Raw genomic sequence first — 27,620 nt, 5'->3', positions numbered from 1 at the left:
TGCGAGCCAAAATGCTTCATTTCTTTAATTACTTAAAATGGCATGTGAATGGTCGCAAATAAAATGTATGTAGTTGTAATCGCGCGTTATAAAAAGCGCGTTAGACGCCTGTCATGTGGACGGGCTCTTAGGGTTACAACTCTTGCGTATTTCTGTGATCAGTATGAATTTCGATTCCGTCTAGTGTGGACAGCGCTTTTGCTTAGTTTGAATACCGTCTCCCACTTATTTGTGAAAAAAGTAAGAGCAAGGACACACCAGGAGGCGCGCGTCGAGTCGACGTCGAGGCAGCTTAAAACACATGACGCGGTGTAACAGCGGCAGCTAGACTACTATTTAAAGTATTCGTATTTCGTTGTTGCCAAATTTAGTCGCGGGTTGGCTGCTGTACGATACGATGTCTGAAAGTTAAGACGATTTGTCTTTTGTAATAAATGCAAGTTTATTTTATCTTAGATTAAAGAAAAAAAGAAACGCAGATATTGGATACATCCCATTATAAAGGAACGAAAGTATAAGGAATTTTTTTACACATAATATAATGAAAGTAATATAATAAAGGTCCAGAGAAGTTTTTTAATTTTACAAGAATGTCGAAAAAATCTTTTCATGAGTTATTAGTACGTATTAAAGAGCCATGTTCAAGAAATAGCACCGTTATGATGGAAAGCATATCACCTAAGAAAAACTATTTGTAACGCTAAGAGGCTATCCATTCTATGGTACGCAACTGAGCGAATACAGGTGTTAAATTGATGCCCCTCTATTATACCCCAATCATTGGGAAATAGTGATGTTTCACAAATTAATATTCAGAAAAAAATTATTCAAATTAAAGTCAAAGTACGTATCCAGAAAGACGAAAACCAGAATATACAAAACCGTAATAAGAGCAACAGTCACCTACGGATGTGAGATATGGGTGCTAAATAAAACAGAAGAAGAAATGATAGAGAGTTGAGAAAGGAACGTACTGAGAGCTATTTTCAGGGGAAAGAATACAGATACCTACAGAAGACGGCTGGCGTAGGAGCACCAATCAAGAATTAAGGATGCTTTACAAGGAACCAAGTATAACAAGATACACAAGGTCATAAAGAATCAGGTGCGCAGGTCATGTCGAGGTGATGGGTAAGGAAAGAATGGCAAAGACTGCAAGAAAGTTTCAGGAATATATAGTTATCGAAGGACACACTAGAAAGAGAAGGCGAAAATAGGATATAGTGGAGAACCATAGTTCAGCAATGTTTACATAGACATCAAATAAAATTATATATAAGTTATTAGTATAAACTGAATTATGTAAAATTGTAAATACAAGGCCTGTAGAGCATAATAAATAAAATAATAAATAAGGTAAGATAACTGTTTATTATTTTTATTTTTATGGAGTCAATAATTTTATTTTTATTAAAGTCAATCCTTCTGACAAATAACTGAAGTCAAGTCAAACTGGTCAATGGTTACAGATTTGAAAATTCTGTTTGACTATTTTTTGTGAAATTAGTTTCAAAGAGTTTAAAAAATAATTTATTTAGTAGATTACTTTTTTTCCAGATAGAAATGTACCTAATTAAGTTGCCCTTTATGCTATAAGATTAAAAATTACAAATACAATGAGTCCCAGATAAAAATAATTTGATATGGGAGTAAAAAATTCAAGTCAAAATATAGTCTGTAGAGTCTGTAATTTCCATCATTAAACAATATTTGGCAACACTCACAACAAAATTCGCTAGAAAACAGCTCAAACGTCTGTGTTGTACCACGATACACGCATATATGATAATATGCTGTCGAAGTCGTAAAACCGATTGGCGACATATGGATGTAGGGTGGGTCGCGGGAACGTCGATGCAACGAAAATTTTATGAGCGTCTGGTCAGTACGTGGGTAGTAAGGGATGCGTCGCTTTCTACATCTCAGCTGGGGTTCAGTCGACATACGCCGCCCCGTCTGTGTTAGCTCTAAGAGTTTGGACGCAATTGTTAGTAAAAATAGTTAGTTCAGACGCATCCGACGGAATTTTTGCCACAAGAGCAAATAGGAAGTGAGATGCAATTCATAGATCTCCCCTTCTTTCCTCAGCACTCGTATGGCTTGCAAATTATAGAAACCGGGAAGGCTTTACCAGAAACTTGGTCTCAAAACAAGTTTTATTTTAATATTATTTTTAATTTAGTGGCAGATGCCACCACGGCACATGTATTGTATTATTTTGCTGTAATTCGGTACTAGCTGTTGGATTTGTTTTAGTTCTGATTGGAGCTTGAAACCGGTTAGAGTGTTTATGGCACTCTCTGAATGAATTGAAATATAAGACATCTCTAGTTCTCGTTTTACAGTAAAATTATTATTTTTTTTATTAGTAGATATTTACTTTAATACGACATCACACAATATTTGTTAATTCTCCGAATATTTTACTGCATTTAATTAGGATTTATTAGCTAAACTTTACAGTATATGTATCTATGCCTTTTATTTTGTATTTTCGTTTACGATACATAATAGAAAATATAATAAACTCGTTTTATCTCACTCAGTAATTACACTTACAACTGATAATATTCTTGAAGGTAATCTCATCAGGACGTTTTATGTTATGTCGCTTGTACGTATTTGCATTGATTTAGCTATTTGCATTCTGCTTAATTTTTTACCAGTGGATAAGATTTGGTTGATAATTATAACTCAGTGACATTGACCTTAAAATATATCAAGGAAATGAAGCATTTTGGCTCGCAATTTTTTCGTCCAGCATGGATTTACTTGAAATTTTCACAGAATGTAGGGAATAGTCCAAAAATCATTTTCTATATCATGCTGCTGTACGCTAAAACCTTGGGGGTGGTTGCCACCCCATCTCGGGGGTGGGAATTTTTTATTACATTTTAACCATGTAAATCGATGTAAACAGTGGTTCTAAGAAAAAAATGTTTCCTACATTTTCTTTGTAAAGCTAATATTTTTCGAGTTATTCGCGCTTGAAAGTAACGGTTTTTCGTCGAAAAAATCGACTTCTTAGAGGGTTTTTTGAGAATACCTCGAAAAATATGCATTTATTCAAAAAAACTGGGGATAACAAAATTGTATCTTTTAGTAACACAAACTAAATTCTTTTTCTATAATATCTTTAAGACCAACACAAACCGAGATACGGCATGTTAAAGGTTAGCTTTTCTCATCAAATGCATAATTTGAAATATTCAAAGCCAAATAACGGGAAAACTTTGCATTTTCAAGAAAACTTAAATTATCTATTTTCAAGAATACAATTAAACCTTTCAAAGAAGAATAATAAAAAATTTCTAACATGAAAATAGAGCGATTTATGATTAAAAAAAAGTCGGTACCTGCTTTTCTCTACGAAAAAATCAATGAAAATAACCCCCTAACTACCCTCCTAATTAAAAATTGGTCTTCACCTTTCTCTAATTCCTTGTATATTTGTATTGTCAATACACCCAAGAAGTTTGACTTATTTAAAAGGCCAAATTTTAGAGAAATTGGAGTTTAAAGAAAAATTGATTTTTTGCACTTTCGTATTTTTCATGTTTTACTTTCAAATATCTCCGAAAATACTGGAGATACGAAAAAAATTATAAACTACTAAATTATATCTTTTTTAATAACTAAAATTATGTTCTCCATAGATTTTTATTACAGTGAACAGTTAGCGAGATATAGCTGTTTAAAACCTCTATTTACGAGCAAACATCGAGCCCTTTAAACCCACCCCAATTAAAAAGTAAGGGATCTAACGAAATTTAATTTACACAGTGTTATAGTTCTTCAAAAATTCTACAAAACCATTGTTGAAAAAACTTTTTATCGCCAAAAACGAAGGAGCTATTTTTATAAAACGCGTTTTTTTTTTCGAAATATTCGAATAGTCCGCTTATGGAACATTTTCAATGCATGTATAATACCACAGAACTGGTTCATATACTGGAAGATGACTTAAAAACAATGTGTATTTGTACTTCTACATATTTGTAAATTTGTATTTTTGTGTAAATAAATGTTTTTGTAATTCTTTAATTCTACTATTTTTCTGTATATATCTATTAAATTATCTACTTATAAAAATTATAATTTTCTTAAGGGTGGTTCTTAATGGTTGAAATATTATAATATTATATCCTAAAGCATAAAACAATCATTATTTTTAGCTAATCAAAACCAAATTTTACCCATATTAAAGTTTACAATGTTTTTATATAATTTTTGACAATAAGTGGTAGTTTACACCCCTAAAAATAATCGACGCCCTTGAGCATGTGATATAATATGAAGTACAAGGTGAGATGATCCTAATCCCAAATTTTAATGTAAATCGATGCAAGCCGAAATTATTCTTTTAGGTTAAGTAATTTTTTATATATAGCTCCAACAAGGGTGGTTTTAAGGGTTGAAATATTATGATAGTATATCTTAAAGCATAAAACAATAATTATTATTTAACTAATAAGAACCAAATGTTGACAATATTAAAGATTAAAATGTTGTTTTATCATTTTTTTCAAGTAGTTTTTTTAGGGGTAGTTTTCACCCTTAAAAAACCAAAAGCGTACAACGGCTCAATATAGAAAATGAACTAGAGGATGAAATGAGCCTAATCCCAAATTTTTGTACAAATCGATGCTGGACGAAAAAATTGCGAGGTTTTGCCATTTTTCCAGCTTCATTTCCTCGACTAATAAATGTGCAGTTGTATTCATATACATGTATGTGCAAGATACAATTTTACACTCTTAAGGGGAAAGGCGCAAAATGTCGCCTGTCAAAATTTTCAATGTGTTTTAAATGTATTCGTTTTTTTTTCTAAATCTGAGAAAACTAAGTATTTTTGAAAAATTTAAACGCAGAATAAAAGACTGTATTATCACTGAAGGCCGAAAGTCCCCGAAAACTTCTATAATGTTTATTTTAATGAGTTACATGGGTGAAAATAAAAGAGAAAATTTAGTGTGATTTTTAATTGCAAATATCTCATTCAAAAGAAACTTTTTATTTATTCTAAGGGACTTTCGGCCCTCGGTAATATCGTAATCTTTTATTATGCGTTTAAATTTTTCAAAAATACTTATTAGTTTTCTCAGGATTCGAAAAAAAAATGAATACATTTAAAACACATCGAAACTTTTGACAGGCGACATTTTGCGCCTTTCCCCTTAAACATGTCTTAAATATTATCTTTGATTTTATCAGTTAATTATTTTTTATTTATAAATTAAAATCTACTTAAGAGCGTAGGAGCAAAATCTCGGGCCAATGTTTTTTAACTGCATCCTGAGAAAACTTACATTTAAGACCGAGAACCGAGGACTTACATTTACCGAGGACCGAGAAGTCCCTGAAAAATTCTATAATGTTTATTTTAGTAAGTTACAGAGGTAAAAAAAACTTGAGTGTGATTTTTAATTTCAAATATCTCATTCAAAAGAAACTTTTTATTTGTGGTTGGGTGAATAAATTATTTATCAGTTCGTTGGTGTGGTCAGTGGTGCGATTTTATATTTTATTGAACGATTTTTTAAGTCCTTGATTAGTGGGATGTCCAGATCATTGTGAAGTGTCTGGTTGGATACATACCATGCAGCTTTACTTATCATACGGAAAATTTTGGATTGGAATGTTTGGAGTATCTTCGTATTTGAAGGTTTACTGCAGCCCCATAGTTCTATTCCCTAAGACCAAACTGGTATAAGTATAGCTTTGTACAGAAGCAGTTTATTTTCAAGAGATAACTGAGACTTCTTGTAAAATAGCCAGTTCATATTTTTTAGTTTAAGATCTAATTGTTTACGTTTAATTTTAATGTGTGTTTTCCATATGAGTGTTTCCTCCAGATGCAATCCCAAGTATTTGACAACTGGCTTGATGGGAATCGGAGTATTATTTATAGAAACTTGAGGACATGTAGATTTTCTGGTTGTAAAAGTAATTTGTACTGATTTGCTGGCATTAACATTTATTTTCCATCGCTTGAGCCAGTTTTGTAATTGGTATAAATCTAAATGATTTTGAACTTTTTGTGATGCTGCATTAGGGTCGACATCCACTGCTAAGATTCCCGTATCATCGGCAAAAGTAGCTAAGAAGGTATCATTTCTGGTTGGAACGTCGGCTGTAAATATCAGATATAGAAATGGACCGAGAACGCTACCCTGTGGTACGCCAGATTAGATGATGTGGTAATTTGAGAAGTTGTCTTCAATTTTGACTTGGAAATATCGGTCAGTAAGATATGATTTTAGAATAAAGTATAGTTGATCTGTTTCAGTTTATAGAGGAGACCTTGAAGCCATACCCTATCAAATGCCTGTTGTATATCGAGAAACACTCCAGCGTAAAACTTTTTCTCTTCAAGAGTTGTTTTAATTATATGTATTTACTATTCTGTGGCATTGTTGTATGGTTGAGTGTTCACGTCTAAATCCGAATCGGTGTTGTGGTATAATTTCGTTTATGGGTACAACTTGCTCGATTTTATGTAATAGTAGCCGTTCTAATACTTTCGACACTATTGGGAGTAGGCTTATCGGGCGATATGAATTTGCTTGTGTTGCGGTTTTACCAGGTTTCGGAATCATAGTAACTTGAGCTAATTTCCATTGTATTGGAAAGTAGCGAAGACGTAGTATGCTGTTGTATATTACTGTTAATAACACCACTGCTTTTCTGGGTAGCTTTTGAAGTAATTCTCCTGTTATCAAATCATAGCCAGGCAGGAGCTTTCTGAGGATTTAGCATTTTTATTTGTTGTCAAACCTCTGTCGGAGTAAATGTTGTCAGAGGAAGAGATAGTTGACATGGAGTTTCGAGGTACTTTTTTATATCGTTATCTTCATCGTCATTGTTTTCTGGTGCTGAGAATACAGTTGCAAGATGCTCTGCGAATACTGTGGTTTTTTCTTCACTTGTGCGGGCCCAGGTCATATCTGTTTTTCTTAAAGGTGAATTTGTTATTGTCGGTCGTTTCAATTTTATTGTAGCTTTCCATATAGAGTGGTCTTCACGTGAGAGGTTCTAAACATAAAACTGGAAGGAGTCGTTTTTTTTCCTCATGTAGTGCTATATTTAGTCTATGACTTATCCTATTAAGATACGTTTTATTTAATGGATTTCTCATTTGTTGCCATATGCGTCGAGCTCTTCTCTTTTCTGGTACAAGTTCTCTTATATGGAGGGGAATATTATGGTTTTCTTGCACATTTATTTGACGCTGCGGTGTTGCTTCCCACCCTGCTGTTTGTAAAACTGTTGTTAAAAAGTCTACTGCTTCCTCTACCTCTTGGTTTTCTTTTATCCTAAAACCTAGTCTAATATTTGTATTTACAGAATTTTGGAAAATATCCCAGTTTGTTTCTTTAGTTGACAGTTTGGGTGGTAATCTTCTCCATATTATGTGTGTGCTTAAAGTTATTATTATTGTGCTGTGGTCTGATGTTAAATCGAAGTTTGACTCTATTGCACTATGGATGTCATATTAATAAAAATAAAACAAAAGTTATGGTCATATGAGAAAACAAAGAAAAAGGAGGAAAGATAAACATAAAATTAGAAGAAATATAGAACAAGCACGAACTTTCCAATACTTTGGAGTAGAATTAGAAGATAATGGAAGACAGGAAACGGAAATTAATAATACAATTCAAAAAATGATAAAACTACAGAATGCAATTAGCAATAAATTCATAAATATTATTCTTAGAAATAACAAGAAAAATAAAAATTAATGTGTTTAATTCAATAATATATACGCCTTTATTAACCTTTGGTTGCGAGTCGTGAGTTCTAGCAGAATGACAAAAGAGATAGACAGTAGAAATGAAATACCTTAGACGAGTTCGAGGAGTTACCAAAAGAAATAGACTACGGAACACTCAAATGAGGGAAGAGTTGGAAATATAGTCAACCTTAGAATTTATAGAAAGAAGGCAACTCAGTTGGTGGGGTTATCTTAAGAAAATGGATTTGATATACAAAACCGGTGAAAGCGATTTGACAGGCAAAAATACAAAGACGAAAGAAGAAAGGTACACCAAGAAAAACATTAGACAGTACCCTAGGAAAAATATTCGAAAAAAAGGGAACAACAGGGATGGAAATAAGGACGCTGGCCAAAAATAAGAGGGAATGTGTCAAATTTGTACATATTGTAAATATGTGAGGCAAATAAACGGCCTATTAGAAATATCTCGAGAACTGAAGGCAACAGAATCATGAAAATTGGAATAAAGGGGTTTTGAAGAATGATCTATTTAATGAAAATATCTTCATCTATTTTATACTTCCGGTTATACCGGAAGTTGCTTATAACTTAGTTTTTTTAAGTGGGACACCCTGTATATTTTTACATTTTTGGATTCTCCTCCATATCTTCTTTCTTAAAATATGAGGTTTTGTAATGTTATACAGGGTAGTTTAAAATATACTTCCGTTTTTTTTATTAATTTCGTGGTATCTTTCACTCCCTGTAGAATTGTAGCAGTTTGACATCAAAAACTCTCTTTGTGTTCAAATGATTTTTAATACAGTCTCTTCTTCTTCTTAAAGTTCCTATGGGTTCCGGATGTTGGCGATCATCATGGCTGTCTTGACTTTTTTTACCGCAGCGCGGAACAGTTCAGTGGTAGTCGTGTTATACCACTTTCGCAAATTTTGAAGCCAGCAAATACGCCTTCTTCCCGGTCCTCTTTTACCATTTACCTTCCCTTGGAGAATCAGTTGGAGAAGGACCTAACGTTCTTGATTTCTCATTACATGTCCTAAATATTCTAATTTTTTAGTTTTGATGGTTACAAGAATTTCGCACTCTTTTCCCATTCTACGCAGGACTTCCACATTAGTAATTCGGTCAACCCAGGATATACGTAAGATGCGCCTATAACACCACATTTCGAAAGCTTTAAGCCTATTCATAGATGCAACAGTTAGTGTCCACGCTTCTATTCCGTAGAGCAGAACTGTGAATATGTAGCATTTCAACAGACGGTATTTTTTTTAATTGATATGTCCCGACTGTTGGAAATGGGTCTCATTCTAACGTATGCTGCTTTCGCTTTTATTATTCGCTGTTTAATTTCTGTTGAGTGGTCCCATTGGCTATTTAAATTCGTGCCCAGGTATGTATATTGCTCAACTCTTTCGATATTCGGTTGGCTGATTGAATACAGTCTACTATTATTAAAAGTTATTAGTACACAGGGTTGGTCGAAACTCGGAATGATTATTTTATGAGTTTTCTTAAATGGAACACCCTGCATTTCAGTATTGCAATGAAATGATATTTTATTATACTTTTTTATTTCTTAAGCATTCTCTATACCTAACTACTTTAATTTGTGCTTAATTGTTAACCGCACCATATTGTTAACAATATTATTAGTAATTTTAAGGATCAGTCTAGATTAATTTATATTTATTTCCGAAAAATTATTTGTGATTAAATATTTTCGCAGCCAACCTTATAAAATTTCACGTATTTTTTTATGCAATTAATGTTTGGTTTGAATCACCAATAACTCACAAATTAAAGCAGTTAGGTATAGGGAATGCTTAAGAAATAAAAAAGTACCATAAAATATTATTTCATTACAATACTAAAATATAGGGTGTTCCATTTAAAAAAATTCAGAAAATACTTATTCGGAGTTTAGATCAACTCTGTGTACTAAAGTTAAAAATTTAGCTATACTAACAATTCATAACAACAGTAGACTATATTAAAAGTAATTTGAACATAAATAGAGTTTTTGGAGGTGAATCCAAAAATGTAAAAATATACAGATTGTCCTACTTAATAAAAAAACGAAGTTATAAGCAACTTCCCGTATATCCGGAAGTAGCAAATAGATGAAAATATTTTCATTAAATAGATCACTCTTCAAAACCTCTGCATTCGAATTTTCATGACTCTGTTACTTTTATAGGCCCTTTTTATGCCTCACTCTGTATAGCAGAATGTTAGTTACGTGAAGTTTTTTAAATATTTTTTAATATAGCCGCTTATTAGTAATTATTACATTAATCCTACCTGCTATAAAATGATTCTATAGCCGCCTCCCACAATATAACCAAATAATGTGGCAAATAGAGGAGAAAAAAGGATCCCACGATCTGCAAGAGTGTATATAGGGCACTGTGAAACTTGGGGCCATTTGGGGGTGTCGCTATCCTTCCGAAAGACATCGATAACGGATTTTTCTGATGCGTTATGGCAACTTGGGCTGAAATCGCTACTTGAAATATTGCTGAAGCTATCCTGTGACGGTGATATCGAGCTATAATAAATATCTGAAAATACAAGGACGAGTTTAGATATATATGGTTTTTTACTACTAAAATACGCTTACGTCATTCAACATTTATGACGTCAGAGCTTTGCCAAAATATTAGGATATTACCACGGTTCTTCGTGGTTTACTACGGTTGCCTACTCGGACTGTGGTGGGGAGACTTAAATGTTTGACTTACGTCACAAGAGGATCCAAGCACAGTTTAAAATTTGTTGCGGTAATGATCTTCGATCTTTGAATGTGCATTATTGTGTATGTATGTATTTGTATTACTTTTGTTATTTTTTATCTTATATATCCTGTAAAAGCTTATTTTAAATTATCCATGAAAAGTTATTTATTATAGTTGCACATCGTACCTATTATAGAAGCTTAAATAAGAATATATACATTTATAACGTAAGTTAAAACGTTTTTTTTTTTGAAAAATGGCTTTGGCAGAGCCAATTAGCCAGACTTGTTTGTGATTGATTATAGATTCATAGTCATAAATTTCTTATTTTATAACATAAGTACATATTACAATCTGTGTATATGTTTTTTTAATATATATATATATATATTTTAATTTGTCCGAAACACTTTTTTTACTTCTTTTTTTATTTTTCTATTCTTTTTTATTTTAGTTTCTATTTTTTTTTATTTATTTATTAATTTTTTTGTTATTATTTTATTATGTGTTTTTTTATATATTATTTAGTTAAATAAAGTTAAAACGTTAAATTTTCATTATGTATTAAACTAATAATAATGTTGATGCAATTTTAGAATGCCAGGTACAGGTTGCAGTGTGGGCAAATGTATTACCTATTATCTAAATTCTTACAATAAATTATAAAATTAATTCTAATTCACTTAATCCTAGCTGACCTCTTCTAAGGACGGTATGTATTCAATAGTTAATCCAGTATTGATGGGAATTCAGTATAAGCGGCAAATTTTCAGTATAGAATGGAGATTTCCGTAAATCTTGCATTTACCGTTGGATAAACGTGAACAACCAGTTCTGATTAATTTAAAATTCCAAACCACATAAATATCAACAGTTTTCCATAATTAGGTATTATAATCCACTAAATATATTTATTTCACAACTATCTTTACTATTTTCCATACATGAAAGACATACAAATACCGATTAATCATATTACGATTCAAATTACTGTACTCTCGTGACGTAATCGCGGACTTAATATTCATTGGTTAGTCGGAGTAGGCAACCGTAGTAGATGTCTAAGAACCGTAGGCTAATCCCATATAAACGTAATACTTAGCAAATAATTGACTAAATCTTTACCTTTACGTTACAAAATATGATGAAAAGGGCTGGTAGGAATAATGTGAAAATTGTGTATATAGTAGAGTACCACAGGATTCCAGTTCCAGAAATATTGTGAGGCCTGCAAGCTCCTAGACGTGGGACGAAAGTAAACGGAGTTACTTTAAAAAATGGCGGAGTACTCAGCAAAATTGATATTGTCCAACCGGCTCCAATAGCTATTAAAATCTGAAAAGATATATTAGTTATAATAATTATTAGTTGGCAAAGTAGCAAATTGTTAACAATAAATTTTAAAATTTAAATTAAATTTAAAATTTAAATTTTAAATTTTAGAAATTAAGAGAAATAGCTTAAGAAGCTTTTATGTATTACTTAACAAATTTTTGAAGATTTTTAACCTCCCTTCCACCTAAATAACTAATTTTTGCCTAAAGGTAAAAATTATGATGCGAAAATTATGGCAAAGTTCTTAATATAACTTTATTATATTTTTGATATTTTTGCACTCTTAACACTGTCCCTATTTTCTTTAACGTTGCTCTTCTTCTAGCAATTATTTATGTAATTTTGTATTTCTTCAGGAACATAATATTTCACTATTCCAGTGTCCCTTGCTTTATTTAGAACATTTACTCCTTGTTGAACTAGGCCAATTTTTTGATAAGAGTTTCATGAGCCGGTTTATTTGGAACATTTTTAGTGATATTCGAAACAATCTAAGTAGTGTGTGGTTGCTTAGAGGACATGTCCAGGTTTTCCGCAGTTTTCCCATTCGTAATCTCACTCATCATGGGCACCGCTCATCATTCTTTTGGGTACCGCTGGGTACCGACAATCGATTCCGTTTTCTGTTGCCGTTTTCCATATTTCGTTGTATACAAAATTAATTTTCTTTTTTCTTCCACTAATCTTACGTGCCCGTGCCATAACAGATGTTGTATTTCAATGTCATCTATGGTTGTTCTTTCTATTCTCAGTTGTTGTTTAATGTCGTCATTTATACAGGGTGTAACAAAAATACAGGTCATAAATTAAATCACATATTCTAGGACCAAAAATAGTTCGAATGAACCTAACTTACCTTAGTACAAATATGCACATAAAAAAAGTTAGAGCCCTTTTAAGTTACAAAATGAAAATAGATTTTTTCGAGTATATCGAAAACTGTTAGAGATTTTTTATTGAAAATGGACATGTGGCATTCTTATACAAGGAGCATCTTAAAGAAAAATTATAGTCAAATTTGTGCACCCCATAAAAATTTTATGGCGGTTTTCTTCCCTTAAACCCTCCCAAACTTTTGTGTACGTTCCATTTAAATTATTGTTGTGATACCATTAATTAAATTCAATATTTTTAAAACTTTTTTGCCTCTTAGTATTTTTTCGATAAGGCAGTTTTTATCGAGTTGCGAGTTCGTTTTTAATATGTTTACATAAAAATTTTATGGGGGTATTGTACCTTTAAACCCCCAAATGTTTGTGTACGTTCCAATTAAACTATTACTGCGGTACCATTAATTAAACAGAGTGTTTTTAAAATTTTTTGCCTCTTTGTATTGTTTCGATAAGGCACCTTTTATCGAGATGTGGCTTCTTTTTTGATATGGTTCAAAATATACCTAAAAATGTAAATCATAAATAAATTTTCATGTTATTACCAAGTCTCCATATATACAAATATGTGGTGGATTTGACAAATATTCAAAATATCTCGATAAAAACTGACTTTTCGAAAAAGTACTAAGAGGTAAAAAAGTTTTTAAAACATTGTGTTTAACTAATGGTACTAGAATAATAATTAAATTGGAACGTACATAAAAGTTTGGGGGAATTTAAAGGAACAAAACCCCCATAAAATTTTATGGAGTGTCCAAATTTCACTATAATTTTTTCTTAAGATACTACTGCCATAAGAATGCTACGTATCCATTTTCAATAAAAAATCTCTAATAGTTTTCGATATAATGGAAAAAATCGATTTTCATTTTGTAACTTCAAAGGGCTGTAACTTTTTTTATGTGCACATTTGTACTAAAGTAAGTTAGGTTAAATCGAACTGTTTTTGGTCCCAGAATATGTGGTTAAATTTATGACCTGTATTTTTGTTACACCCTGTATATGTGTTCTAGTCTAGATCATCTTGCTAACCTTCTCCAAAAATCCATCTCAGTGGCTAGTAATTTAGCGTTGTACTTCAGCTCCCTAGTTTAAATACTGGCTTTAATATTGTGTTGTAAATTCATTTTATTTCTATTATTATATTTTTTTGTCAAAGTACCGAATTCAGGGTTTCCTATCACCTGTCTTCCCTTTACTGTCCTTTCTATAACATTTTCTTCGTTTCGTCCTATACTCGTTAGTTTTATTCCCAGATATACATACACCCAAACTTATATGGAATCACCATGTATTTCAAAGAAATATTTGTTTCTTTTGAAAAAACTTGTTATTGTTGCGAAGAATAAAGGTTTTTATTGAAAATAAACAAATCGATAAGACAATAAGATAGTACAGCTCGGTACGGTATAGGTTATTTGCTTGAGTTGCAAATTAAACGAAAATAAATAAACTAACTTTTGCGTAAAAAAACGGAAATATGCCTCATGTCCGGTATAGAACTTACAACGGGGAAAGATATTGGTCTTGTGGAGAAAGTAATGTTCTCAGAGGGACATAGCTGTAGAACAGGGGTGGGCAAATACTTTTAAGCGCGGGCCAAAATGAAATTTTCAAAATGTCTCCCGGGCCGGAGGACTATACTAATTTTTTGACAAAAATACTATAAGTATCATTTAAAAGCATCTGGACAAAAACATTTGACTGATAATAATAAATAATAGTAATAATAAATTGTCTTACTTGCGTGTACGTGCGAACAATTTGTTCCCAGTAAAATTACGAAATTTTTAATATGGTTTATTATATTAAGCCATAACAAGGATCCAGATAAAAATGAAATTCAAAAATTCGATCAAGAATAGAGTAATCAAGAGCAGCCTTTCTGAAGAGGAGAAAATTTCTGAGAAACCAAAGTTTAAATCTGCAAATCTGATATCGGATGGTAAAATGTTATGTCCAACCATCATAAACGAAATTCAAAGGAGACAACTGATCTGGTATGGTCATGTAGAAAGAATAGACGAAGACAGGCTGCCAAACCAAATTTTAAAATGGATGCCAAGGGAAAGAAGGAAGAGAGGAAGGCCGAAACAATCATGGCTAGGTGGCATTCAGAAGGCAATGTCGGAAAGGAACCTTCACCCTGGCGAATGCAACGACAGCCGAAGCTGGAAACTGGGAACCGGAAGGTGGAGAACGCTATAAAAAACTGGGATAATAATATTAATGGTATATCCACTCTATTCTTCTTTATTGGATTATTAATTGGATTATTAATGAGAAATCTGCAAGCTTTTGAGATGTGGCTTTTTAGGAGAATTTTGAAAATACCATGGACCGATCATATTACGAACGAAGTGGTGTTGCACAGAAAGGAAAAGAAACAGATAACTTTTGACCGTCATTAAAAGGAGAAACCGGAGTTTCGAGATGTGGTGCTACCGTCGAATGCTGAAGATAAGTTGGGTTGAAAGAATCACAAATCTTGAAGTAATACGAAGGATAGGAAGAGACCCAGAAATTTTATTAACGATAAAACGAAGAAAACTCGAGTATTTGGGTCACCTGATGAGAGGTCATAAATACGCATTACTTCAAAATATAATGCAAGGAAAAATAGAAGGAAAACGGAATCCAGGCCGTAGAAGAATGTCGTGGATGCGGAATTTGAGAGAGTGGTTTGGCTGCACCACTAATGAACTTTTTAGGTCAGCTGTAAACAAAGTCAGGGTAGCCTTGATGATTTCCAATCTCCGATAGGAGTGGCACAAGAAGAAAAGGAGAAAGACAGTAAGGAGAAAAGGCACATACTTAAAAATGATAAGTACATTATTGTAAGTTGTTACAGCAGCTGATTATGAAGGGTAAAATCGAAGGAAAAGGTGTCCTGGTAGACGACAAATACCCTGACCGAAAAATATTCGCGTCTGGACCGGGTTAAACACACAGATGCTTTTAAGAAAAGCAGAAGATGGATATTCATTATTTATATGAACAATACGAACACTATCAACAAAATCGCATAAAAGATATTAAGAGCGTATTCGCAAAATTTCGGACCAATTCTTTTTAAATGCATTCATTTCTTTCGAATCCCGAGAAAACTAATAAATATTTTTGAAAAATTTAAACGCAGAATAAAAGATTACATTATTACCGAGGCGCGAGGGCCGAAATTTTCAGGGAATTTTGGCCCTCGGTAATAATGTAATATTTCATGTTTCATGCGTTTAAATTGTTCAAAAATACTTATTAGTTTTCTCAGGATTCAAAAAAATGAATGCATTTAAAAGGCATTGCACCTACGCTCTTAAAAAAATGCTTGCGGGATTTCTCAACGGGCCGGATAAAGTAAGCAAAAGGGCCGGATCCGGCCCGCGGGCCGGCTTTTGCCCACCCCTGCTGTAGAGCTATGCGTAACACAACGCGTTCTGTCCAAAACCTATGATAGGTAACAGGAATTAGGAAAGCTTAAGAATAAAGCAAGGGAAAGTCGCCAAAAAGTAATAACGTCTCGCCACGATCGTTTAATTGTCCCAATCAGCTGGAAAACACCCAAGCATTTCTCACCTCCAGCTCCAAAGGCAGCTTTTGGAAGCTACAGGTGTAACTTTTTCAGTTGAAACGATAAGTAAAAGAGTTCGTGCCAAGAAGTGTACAGCAGGAGACAGTTGTGAGTTCCCGAGTTATCCAGGCAGCACAAGATTGATCGAATAAATTGATGTCTTCACCACCAAAAATGGAACATTGGGAATTGACAAAATGTGCTATTTTCAGAAAAAGTCAGGATTGGTGTAAAATCAGATGACCCACGAAATCGTGTACTTAGAGATCAAAGAAGACAAGCAAGAACGAAAACTCTCAGATCTGTTCACAAATATACAAGGGGAAGTATAATGTTCTGGAGAGGAATTGTTATCCGTAAAAAAACTCCTTTAAGATCCGTAAAAAACTCCTTTAATTTTCATCCAATTAACTTTAACTGCTCACAGGTATGTTGATAACCTGTAGTTAGGCTCTGGAGAGATGCAACAGGAGAAAATTTAATTTTCATGCATGCTAATGGACCTCCACGAACCATTAGAGTGACTAGAGACATCATTGAAGCAGAAGGTATCTCCTGTTTGAAATGGACTGCTTGCTCACCTGAGCTTAGCCCTATAGAGTATTTGTGGGATATGCTTAAAATAAAAATTAGAGCTCGCCGGGATAATCTACAAAACACCGCACGGCTAGTACAAGCTACTCTTGAAGAATGGAGCAATCTACCATAACAAAATGTTGAAATTTGATTAGGAGCGTGCCCACGCAAACTAAAGATTGCATATGACTAGAGGTGATAACACTGACTACCAAAAAAATAAAAAAAAATAAAGAATTTAAACATTATTAGTTTTATATTGAAATTTTTTAGTCTATTGACTTTAAAACAACTGGTTTAAATTTGTTTGTTAAATACTTTATTGTTTTATTTAATTGTTACGTATTTGTTATTAAATTGCTTTAAAATATATTATGTTTGACTTCGTGTGTTCGTTTTTTTAAATTCGCACGAAATAATAAGAAATATCAGATGATTCCATATAAGTTTAGGTGTGTGTACATCTTCATTGCATCTTGCAATTATCTCGTGTTCCAGGTATAGGTTCTCCATATCTTTCCTTTCTACGCACAGATAAATATTATGTTTTTTTTTATGGCATTTACATCTGTAAAATTTCTCTATTAGTTTCCTTGCCATATTATATTCAAGATCTTCCTGGTACTAAACTTCTTCTTCTTCTTCTTTGAGTGCCTCTCCTATCGGAGATTGGATATCATTAGGGCGATTCTAATTTTATTTACTGCTGTTTTGAACAATTCGTTAGTGGTACAGCCAAACCACTCTCTCAAATTTCTCATCCAGGACATTCTTCTACGGCCTGGATTTCTTCGTCCTTGGATTTTTCCTTGCATTATGTTTTGTAGGAATGTGTACTTTTGTCCCCTCATCAGGTGGCCTAAGTATTCAAGTTTTCTCTTTTTTATATTCAGTAGAACTTCTGGCTTGTTATTTATTCTGCGTATTACTTCTTCATTTGTAATTTTATCCACCCAACTTATTCTTAGTATACGGCGGTAGCACCACATCTCAAAGCTTTCAAGATTTTTAATATTCCTCTGTTTAAGAGTCCATGACTCAACACCGTAGAGCAAAGTACTGAATACATAGCATTTTAACATTCTAGTTCGTAGATGAATACTAATATCACGATTACAAAATAATTTTTTCATTTTTATAAAAGTAGACCTGGCAATTTCAATACGTCTTTTTATCTCGTGATTTTGGTCACCTGTTTCATTGATAAGGGTTCCCAAGTATTTGTATTCGTTTACTTTTTCAAGTTGGGTACCGTTTATTGTGATACTAGTGTCATTTATTGGATTCTTACTGAAGGTCATATATTTGGTTTTTTTGACGTTCATCCTTATGCCGTAGTTATTACATATCTCATTCATACTTTCAACTAGATGTTGTAGATCTTCCGCTGTTCTTGCCATTATCACAGTATCGTCAGCATATCGAATGTTATTGATAACTTCTCCATTGACTATTATCCCTTCGTTTGCATATGAGAGAGCTTCTTGGCATATTTGTTCGCTGTAGATATTAAGCAAGAGCGGTGACAATATACAACCCTGTCGTACCCCTCTACGTATTTCTATTTCGTCCGATGTTTGGTCTTCTATTTTTATATTAGCTCGCTGATTCCAGTACAGATTTAATATTATTTGTATGTCTCTGGTGTCAATGTTCTTACTCTCCAGGATTTCTTTGAGTTTACTGTGACGTACTTTGTCAAAGGCCTTTTCAAAGTCTATAAAGCAGGCGTGTACCTCTTGGTTAACATCTAGGCATCTCTGTGTTAGAACGTTCAGGGCAAAGAGAGCATCCCTTGTACCTAATCCTTTTCTGAATCCCATCTGTGTATCGTTAATATCGATGTCTAGTTTTTGATAGATTCGGTTGTGGATGACTCTAAGAAATATTTTAAGCAGGTGACTCATCAAGGAGATTGTTCGATGATCTGAAGATTGCACTGCCTTAGTTTTCTTCGGTATGGTGACAAACGTAGACAGCAACCATTCTTGTGGTATTATACCAGTACTGTATATTGTATTGAATATATGCAATATTATGGTTACGGATTGAACATTCAAAAGCTTCAGCAGTTCTGTAGGGATTTCATCAGGTCCGTTTGCTTTTCCATTTTTAGCGTTTCTTATTGCGTATTCTACTTCTTCTTTCAATATGTCTGGCCCAGTTGCATTGATTATCTGAGTTAAGTTGTTTCTATCGTCTTCAAATAATTCATTCAGGTATTCTGTCCATCTTTTTATTTTATTCTCTAGACCTACAATAAGGTTTCCATCTTTGTCTTTAAGTTTACCTATTTGGCATTTCTTTATGCTTCCTGTTATCTCTTTTACTTTTTTGTGCATATTGAACGCATCGTACTTTTTCTCATAGGTTTCCATTTCTTCACACTGTTCTTTAATCCACGCCTCTTTGGCTTCTTTTATTCTCTTTTTTATGTGTTTGTTTATTTCTTTGTATTTGTCTAGGTAATTCTTCATATTTCTTTTTTGTTCCATCAAGTCTAGTATGTCCTGTGTCATCCACCCCTTGTTCTTTGTTGTCGTTTTTGTCATATGTTTCTTTCCTGCTGTTTGTATAGCTGTATTTATGTACTTTAATTTTTGGTTAACGTTATTTGTATCGTTAATTTGTTGTTGCACTGAACTGAGGTTTTCATTTGTTTCTTCTCCTGTTTCTTGTTGTATATTTTTGTTTCTAAGTTTAACTAAATCTAGTGTCTTTCTTTGTGATCTCCTTATCTTTTTTGGTCTCGCCTCTATCACAGTAACTACCGGATTATGATCTGAGCCTATATCAGCTCCTGGGTAAGTCTTAGTACATTTAACAGCATTACGATACCTCCTTGCTATCAGAATGTAGTCTATTTGATTTCTCACTATTTTTTCTTTGGTATGTTGTGGAGATGTCCATGTATATAATCGCCGAGGAGGTAATTTAAAAAGGGTGTTTGTTATTACGAAGTCTTCGCTCTGGCAAAATTGAATCAATCGATCTCCTCTGTCGTTTCTGTTTCCAAGTCCATAGTTTCCTACATGTTCTCCTACCTTACCTTGACCGACCTTGGCATTAAGATCGCCCATTATTATGTTAATGTGTTGCCTTTTTATTGCTTTCAGCATTTCTTCTAAGTCGTTGTAGAATTGTTCTATTTCATCGTCATCTTTATCTGCTGTTGGTGCATAGGCTTGAATAAGATTTATAAAGTTATGTATTTCTTTAATTTGTATTAATATTAAGCGTTCTGAGTAAGGAGTACAGGTAATCAGAGAATTTTTCCATTTCTTTGAAATGATGATTCCAACTCCGTACCGATGGGTGTTGTTGTCGATTCCGGAGTAATAAAATACGCCATCATTTCGTGTTGAACATTTCCCGGATCCTGGCCATTGTGTATCGCTGATTCCTAAAACATCGATGTTTAGTCTATTCATTTCTTGTTCAACATTATCCAGTTTTCCTGCAGAGAACAAACTTCTCACATTCCACGTTGCAACTCTTAAAGTTGTTGGTTTCTGCATTTTTGTACAAGGATTTTGCAGGTTTACGACCGAGTGAGCCTTGTAGTCTTGTGCTTTTCTCTCTCTGCCGGATCTTGGTATCCGATTCCCATGATCAGTAGAGTTTCCACTATTTTTGGTGTACACCGTAATGACTTAACTAGGGGTACTCTATGAGTCTTTAATGCAGTGGTTCCCCGTTGCCTTCTGCATCCTTCCACCGTTGACCATCATTGGTTCATCCGCCTTCGAGACCGATTTCTCGATCTCAGGACAAAAGAGTGCCCTTCCACATACTAGCTCATCCGCCCGAAGCCGTTGGCCAGTAAGTGGTGGGATTGCATATACCGGCAATCATTCGGTAGATTTCACCATATCTGGTTACCCTCACTTAGTTTAGCCTGCAGGCCAATGCAGTTGCCCGGAATGTGGCACGAGGAGCCATAAATGAGAGTTGGATGTCTTATGGGGACCAGTTATCAAGAACCATCTCCCGTCCATGACGCTCGATGTGGCCGTTCCGATAGAAAGGTACTACCCCTATAATACATCCCATACATCCCGTACTAAACTTACGTGCATACAAATCGGGTCACTTAAAAATATGGTCATTTTGATGTCTCATGTTTCCTAAACTTGTTGGCCGATTTAAGTAATTTTTTAAACATGTTATAGCCTTATTCTTTAAAAATACCACTGTAATAATATTGTTGCTAAACAGGTAAATTTTCATTGAATACCGGGTGTACCAATCATACAGTGTTTTTTTCTCAAACTTCTCATCACCCTGTGAAATACTCTAGCATTTATAAAATACTGAAATTAAAACCCAACTATAGCCTCAGGTTTTCTTAACATTTTGGTTTTTGATTCATTTGTTTATGTAGGATAATAAAAAGTTAGGTACTTTAACAACTAGACATGTTCTTCATCAATACCCGGTGTTTCTAAATAAATGCGATAAACTTTAAGGGATAATTCTGCATGAAAAAATAATGACAGTTGGTCCCGAGATACGGGATGTTGATTTTTTCTTACAAACTGACGATTAATTTTATTGCTTTAAAACCAGTTGAGTTATGCCAATGAAATTTGGTGGGTTTTAAGACGTAGTTATTGTACATTTTTGATATACAATTAAGAATTTAATATTCACCCTTAGTGCGCATACGTGTAATATAACCGACCATATTACCAATATTTCTGACACAGAAAGAGGAAGAAAGATTGAGCATCCTAGAAAGGAAAATAATTCGGAGGATAGCAGGACCACTAAACTTAGGTAATAATGAATTTAGAAAACTCATGAACCACAAAGTAAGAGAACTTCTGAAAGGAGAAGACATCGTCAGATTCATCAAGGCACAGAGACTCAGATGGATGGGACATATAGAAAGGAGGAATCCAGAAGCCGTTATCAAGAAAATTTCCAAATGGAGACCTGTATCAGGCAGACCACGAGGAAGACCCAAAACTAGATGGGAGAACCAGATAGTAGAGGACCTTAAGAAGATAGGAGTTAGAAAATGGGTAACCAGAAGCAAAAAGAGGAACGAATGGAGGAAAATTGTAGAAAATGCTAAGTCATACAACAAATTGTTAGTTAGATACCAGTAACACCAAAATGTTAATGCGGATTGATTCACCGCGACAAACGAATCGGAAGAGCCCAAAGAGGGCAAATCACTCCGCTAGGAGTGTAGATGCCATGATGATGATATTACCCGTATGAACGCTAATAGTGAATATAGAATTCTTAATTGTATGTCAAAAAATCCTCAATAACTATCTCTTAAAATCCACCAAATTTCATTGGCATATTTCAACCAGTTTTAAAGCAATAAAATAAATTGTCAGTTTGTAAGAAAAAATTCAACATCCCGTATCTCGGAAACGAAACATTTACGGACATACGTTTATAAAGCCAACTGTTATTATTTTTTCATGCAGAATTATCCCTTAAAGTTTGTCGTACTTATTTAGAAACGCCGTGTATTGATGAAGAACATGTCTAGTTGTTGAGGTACCTTACTTTTTCATTATCCAACGTAAACGAATGAATCAAAAAACATAATATTAAGAAAACCTGAAGCTATAGTTGGGTTTTAATTTCAGTATTTTATAAATGCTAGAATAGTCCACAGGGTGATGCGAAATTTGAGAAAAAAACACAGTTTGATTGGTATACCCGGTATACAATGAAAATTTACCTGTTTAGCAACAATATTATTACAGTGGTATTGTTAAAGAATCAGGCTATAACATCTTCAAAAAATCACTTAAATCGGCCAACAGGTTTAGGAAATATGACACCTCAAAAATGACCAAATTTTTAAGTGGGCAGATTTCTATGCACGTAAGTTTTTGTAATTACAATTTGGCCATTTGCATAGTGTAGCGTGTAAAGTATCGTATCTCCTATTAGTCCTGTCGCCAGTGGGGGTACAACGGCCTCCTTAATTCAGATGGACTTACCCAAGCTTTTTGACCCGTAGAACACGAATTTTTTGGGTAACAGTCGATCCGGATGTCGATAAGATTGTTATAAACAAAGAACTTGAGGAATCACATAACAGCGATTTTTCGCAAAACAAAACATTTTTTTTTTGTATTTTTTGGGCCATTCTAAGGAAAAAATGTTTTTACAAGTTTTTTCGTAGGATGCATAGTTTTCTACATAAGCGCGGTTGAACTTTCTAAAAATCGAAAAATTGCAACTTTTGAACCCGAATAACATTTGATTGAAAAATAAAATAACAATTCTGCTTGCCGCATTTGAAAGTTCAAGTCAAATTCTATCGGTTTCGATTACTTTCATTGCTAAAACTTAATTTTTTTTATTGTTAAACAAAACTATAAACACATAGTGATTGAATGATGTTTTCAATGCATTTCTCATTTGCAATCCAACGAGTAGGCGCGCATACAGCCAATTTCTACGTAATACACAGTGCGTGCATAAAGTAACGCATACATTCATTATTTCGTAAACAGGCCACTTTAGAGAAAAATTCCGAAACAGGTCGATTTTTTTTAATTGCGTGGGCGTGATGACGTTATCGATGATTTTTTTAAATGAGAATAGGGGTCATGTAATAGCTCATTTGAAAGTGTATTTAATTTTTTATTCAGTAATATCAACATAAGCATATTTATTTATACAGGATGTCCAAAAAAATATTTTAAATTAAATTAATTGACAAAAAGATGAATGTATGTAATTTGTTTAATTATAAATACATTTTACTGCTGTCAGAAAACATAAAAATGTTTTATTTAAAAAATAAGCATTGATCTTCCACGAAATGTTCAAATTTCCAAGAGGCAGGTGGATGACAGCTTTAGCATTGAATTTAAGCGACAAGCAATATTTATTTGTCAAATAAACACGTTTTGCCTATTTTCTGACAGTAGTAAAACGTATTTTGAATTAAATAAATTACATACATTCTTCTTTTTGTCTCAAATAATTTAATTTAAATTTTTTTTTTGAACACCCTGTATAAATAATTATGTTAATGGTTATACTAATAAATAGAGAATTGAATACCCTTTCAAATGAGCTATCACATGATCCCTATTCTCATTTAAAAAATCACCGATTACGTCATCAAGCCCAGATGGATGACGTCACTAGTATGATATATATGCCAAAAAAATTGTAATATAAAAATAAAAATCAACCTGTTTCGGGATTTTTCGTTAAAGTCGCCGTTTACGAAATAATGAATTTATGCGTTACTTTATGGACGCACTGTATATTACTTATATTAAAACGCATGCATTGGGCACGGGAAACACTATGTGTTTATGGCTTTGTTTAACAAATAAAAACTTAATTTTTAGCAATGCAAATAATCAAAACCGATAGAATTCTTAAACTTTCAAATGCAGTAAGCAGAATTGCTATTTTATTTTTTAATCAAAAGTTATTCGGGTTCATAAATAATTGCACTTTTTCAATTTTTTGAAAGTTCAACCGCGTTTATCTCGAAAACTACGCATCCTACGAAAAATCTTGTAAGAACATTTTTTCTTAGAATGACCCAATAAATACAAAAAATGTTTTGTTTTGCGAAAAATCGCTGTTATGTAATTCCTCAAGTTCTTTGTTTATAACAATCTTATCGACATCCGGATCAACTGTTACCCAAAAAATTCGTATTCTACGGGTCAAAACCCATCAAAAAATCTTGGGTAAGTCCATCTGAATTAAGGAGGCCGTTGTACCCCCCGGCGACAGGACTATATTGGTAGTCCCATTCCAGTGCACAGCTTCTTCCACTCGCTCAGGGCTTCGTTAATATATATATTAAATAGTACTGGCATAAAGTAGTACCAGCTATATAAGACTCATTAATGTTTAGCTCAGCGGGGTGCTGTTGTTGGAGATGTGGAACCATAAAGAAGAGATTTATGAAATGATCCCTTGTTTATGTAATCTCACACCTGCAACAATGGCACCCCGCTGAGCTGAATATTAATGAGCAGGCCCGGCCCTAGGGATTTTGCCGCCCTGGGCAAGATCGGCGACTGCTGCCCCCAAGGGGACCTTGGTATACCCAAAAACTCAAAAATTTCATCATGGCTCTTAATTTGCTGAAATTTATCACTTAATGCATTAACGGTTGTGTCTATAATTTTTAAATAGAAGTCAACTTTATATCGTGTCTTTGGATCTAGGTCCATACTTTCATCTTTAGCCTCCTTTTCGGATTATCAATTTCCAACTTTGATGAACCCTTTTGCCTCTGTCAAATAGCCCTGGAATTTTAAATCACTTCCGAGAGACTTAAAATGGATTTCTGATTTTTCTAATAAACTGATAGCTTGATCCGCTCCCATATCAATACTCTGCATATGCGACTACGTTGATGTGAAGTAAAATGTCATGCCATATTACCACAGAGCAAAGAAAAGTAAAATCACGGATTTGATTTGCCAAACAGCTTGCCTCATGAGCAACCGTTTTATCGTTTTTTTTTATTCACAGTGATTTCTACAAGAGCATCGTAAATTTCTTCAATTTGGTCTCTTTGGGAGTAATTACATCAATTATTCTACTTTCCCATATAGTTTCGGACAAAGGTTTCAATGTTAGGCTAGAAATTTGATTTTTCAGCATAGTCCAACGATGAATAGATGCTGAGAAAAGTTGTAAATTTTGTCACTAAGGAAAAGAAAGAAACTGCAAACTGTGAGGCTTTAGCAGCATCGTTCACGACGAAGTGAATGGCTAGAACATGGGACAAAAAATGGTCTAGGATTCATTTTCAAAATTCTGTTTTGAACTCCCAAGTTTTTCTCTTCCATGCTTGCCCCATTATCACACCCTTGTCCTCTCATATCTTCCAAAGGTATTCCCAGTTGATTCTGGGACTCTGTAACTCCCAAGACAGTGGTTTCCACTACAGGCACAAATCCAAGAAAATATTCTTCAATTTTAACACTTTGTTAACAAGAACCTAAATCGGCAAAATGTACAACAATAGTCATGTGTTCCACCCCAGAAATATCAGATATACAATCTAAAATTATGCTATATAATAATAATACTTTGCTGATTTCAAAAAGTTTAAAATTTTATTTTTGATTTGGTCATGGAGAAGCTGAATAATTTCGCTTTGAATACGTTTTCCCAAGTAGTAATGCCGCTTGTTACTCTCATTAGTTATTCTCCTAATGTGCTCTTGTAACACAGAATCAAAATTTTTAAAGAGCTCAAAAAGCTTAAAGAAATTACCATCGTGATGATGAAAATGTTTATCAGAATCGCCCCTCATTGGATGACACTGATGTGCTAGGAACTGTATTATTGATATAAGTCGTTGTATTATATTTTTCCAATGACCAGTTTCTGAATTTAGAACTTTTTGTGTTTCTTCATCTATGACTTTGCCCGATTCTAGTCTAATTGCTAGTTCTACCCACTGTCGCTGTGACTGTAGATGAGCTGGAGACTTAGCGTGGCTGGACAAAGCTTCAGTCATATGTTTCTAATTATTATATCCATTTTCAGTAAAGTTAATTTTAAGTGAATTTCAGTGAATTTAGTTTAGTTCGGATCCTACTATTCTTAAGCGATGAAGAAGAAGGAGGCATTGTCGATTTTCCGTCGAACTGCAATTCCGAACCTTGCAATTGTTATTGTTTCACTTACTTAATTCTCGTTTTTAGAGTTGCATTTTTGCCGCTCTTGTTCATAATATTGATTTTTTAAAATATTAAAAACATAAGTTATTATTTCTTCAAATTCAAAAATTGGCTGTCCTCTAAAATTTGCCGCCCCTGAATTTTCCGCCCTGGGCAGCCGCCCAGTTCGCCCACCCCTGGGGCCGGGTCTGTTAATGAGTCTTTATATACTCCTAGACACCTGGTACGGGTATACACAGCATCCTTGCAGTAGTTCTTTAGTGACCAGGAAACCTTTTGATAATCTATATCCAATCTTAATTTTGAAGGTCGAATTTTTATATAGTTCTTTCAACGCCTGTATAATAGATATATTTATGCTGGTTTTTTATTTATTATCTTTATATTCATATTTTACATTTATATATTTTTTCTTATTGCTTGAAATTTAAACAGTAGAGGCAGTGAAAAATAATTCTATAAGTAAATAAAAAGTTTTAATTAAAAAAAAGAAGCGTATTGGAAATTTTTGTGATATGATTTATGCTGAAAAAATTACTTAATCTGATATACCAGACTTTTATTATCACCCAATATTTTATTGATACTTCATCATTTCCGTCTAGAAGTAAAAAATATATGACAGGTCATATATTCTATTATAATTCGTTAATACTGTAATAATTTTATTATGGTAGGGGAGCCCAAGCGGGGATTTTTGCAGTAACTCGAGCGCGTCAGATTATCATATGGGAAGAAACCTGGTACCCTGCAGATGTACCTCTACCATATATTGTCTCTAAACACAGGGGAGTTCGTTAAGGGGGGGCCGAAAAAAATCTATCCTTAGAAAAACTCGAAATTGTCAGATTAAGATAAGGTAAGTTAAGTACATGCAAAACAGTGTATATTTAAAAAATCTGACGATTTAGGCGGGGCGTAAGGAAATGGGTGAGTCACAAAGTTTCACAAGAAAAAAGCGAATATTTCGCGAAATGAGCGATAGATCTAAAAACTAAAAAATGTGTACTCAATATTTGTCAAAAATCTATCGAATGATACCAAACACGACTCCCCACAGAAAGGGGTGGGGGGTAAATTAAAAATTTTAAATACGAATCTCGCGATATTTCGCGAACT

At 33.6% G+C, this 27,620-nt stretch overlaps 1 protein-coding gene across 2 annotated transcripts in view; it reads right to left on the bottom strand.

Moving 5' to 3' along the window:
* The window catches only part of LOC114332516 (trace amine-associated receptor 4-like), a 237,650-nt gene that overhangs the window by 20,340 nt on the left and 189,690 nt on the right, over positions 1–27,620 (bottom strand). For both annotated transcript variants that reach the window (XM_028282327.2, XM_028282335.2), the window contains 2 exons: positions 11,605–11,814; positions 10,046–10,305 (listed from right to left, as the gene is read on the bottom strand). In XM_028282327.2, coding sequence (XP_028138128.1) covers positions 10,046–10,305; positions 11,605–11,814 — 470 coding nt within the window. The remainder of the gene's footprint in view (positions 1–10,045; positions 10,306–11,604; positions 11,815–27,620) is intronic.

This window comes from Diabrotica virgifera, chromosome 5 (genome assembly GCF_917563875.1).
Source record: "Diabrotica virgifera virgifera chromosome 5, PGI_DIABVI_V3a".
NCBI lineage: Eukaryota > Metazoa > Arthropoda > Insecta > Coleoptera > Chrysomelidae > Diabrotica > Diabrotica virgifera.
Note: the sequence above shows the minus strand (reverse complement) of the source record. Positions and strands in the feature narration are given on the sequence as shown.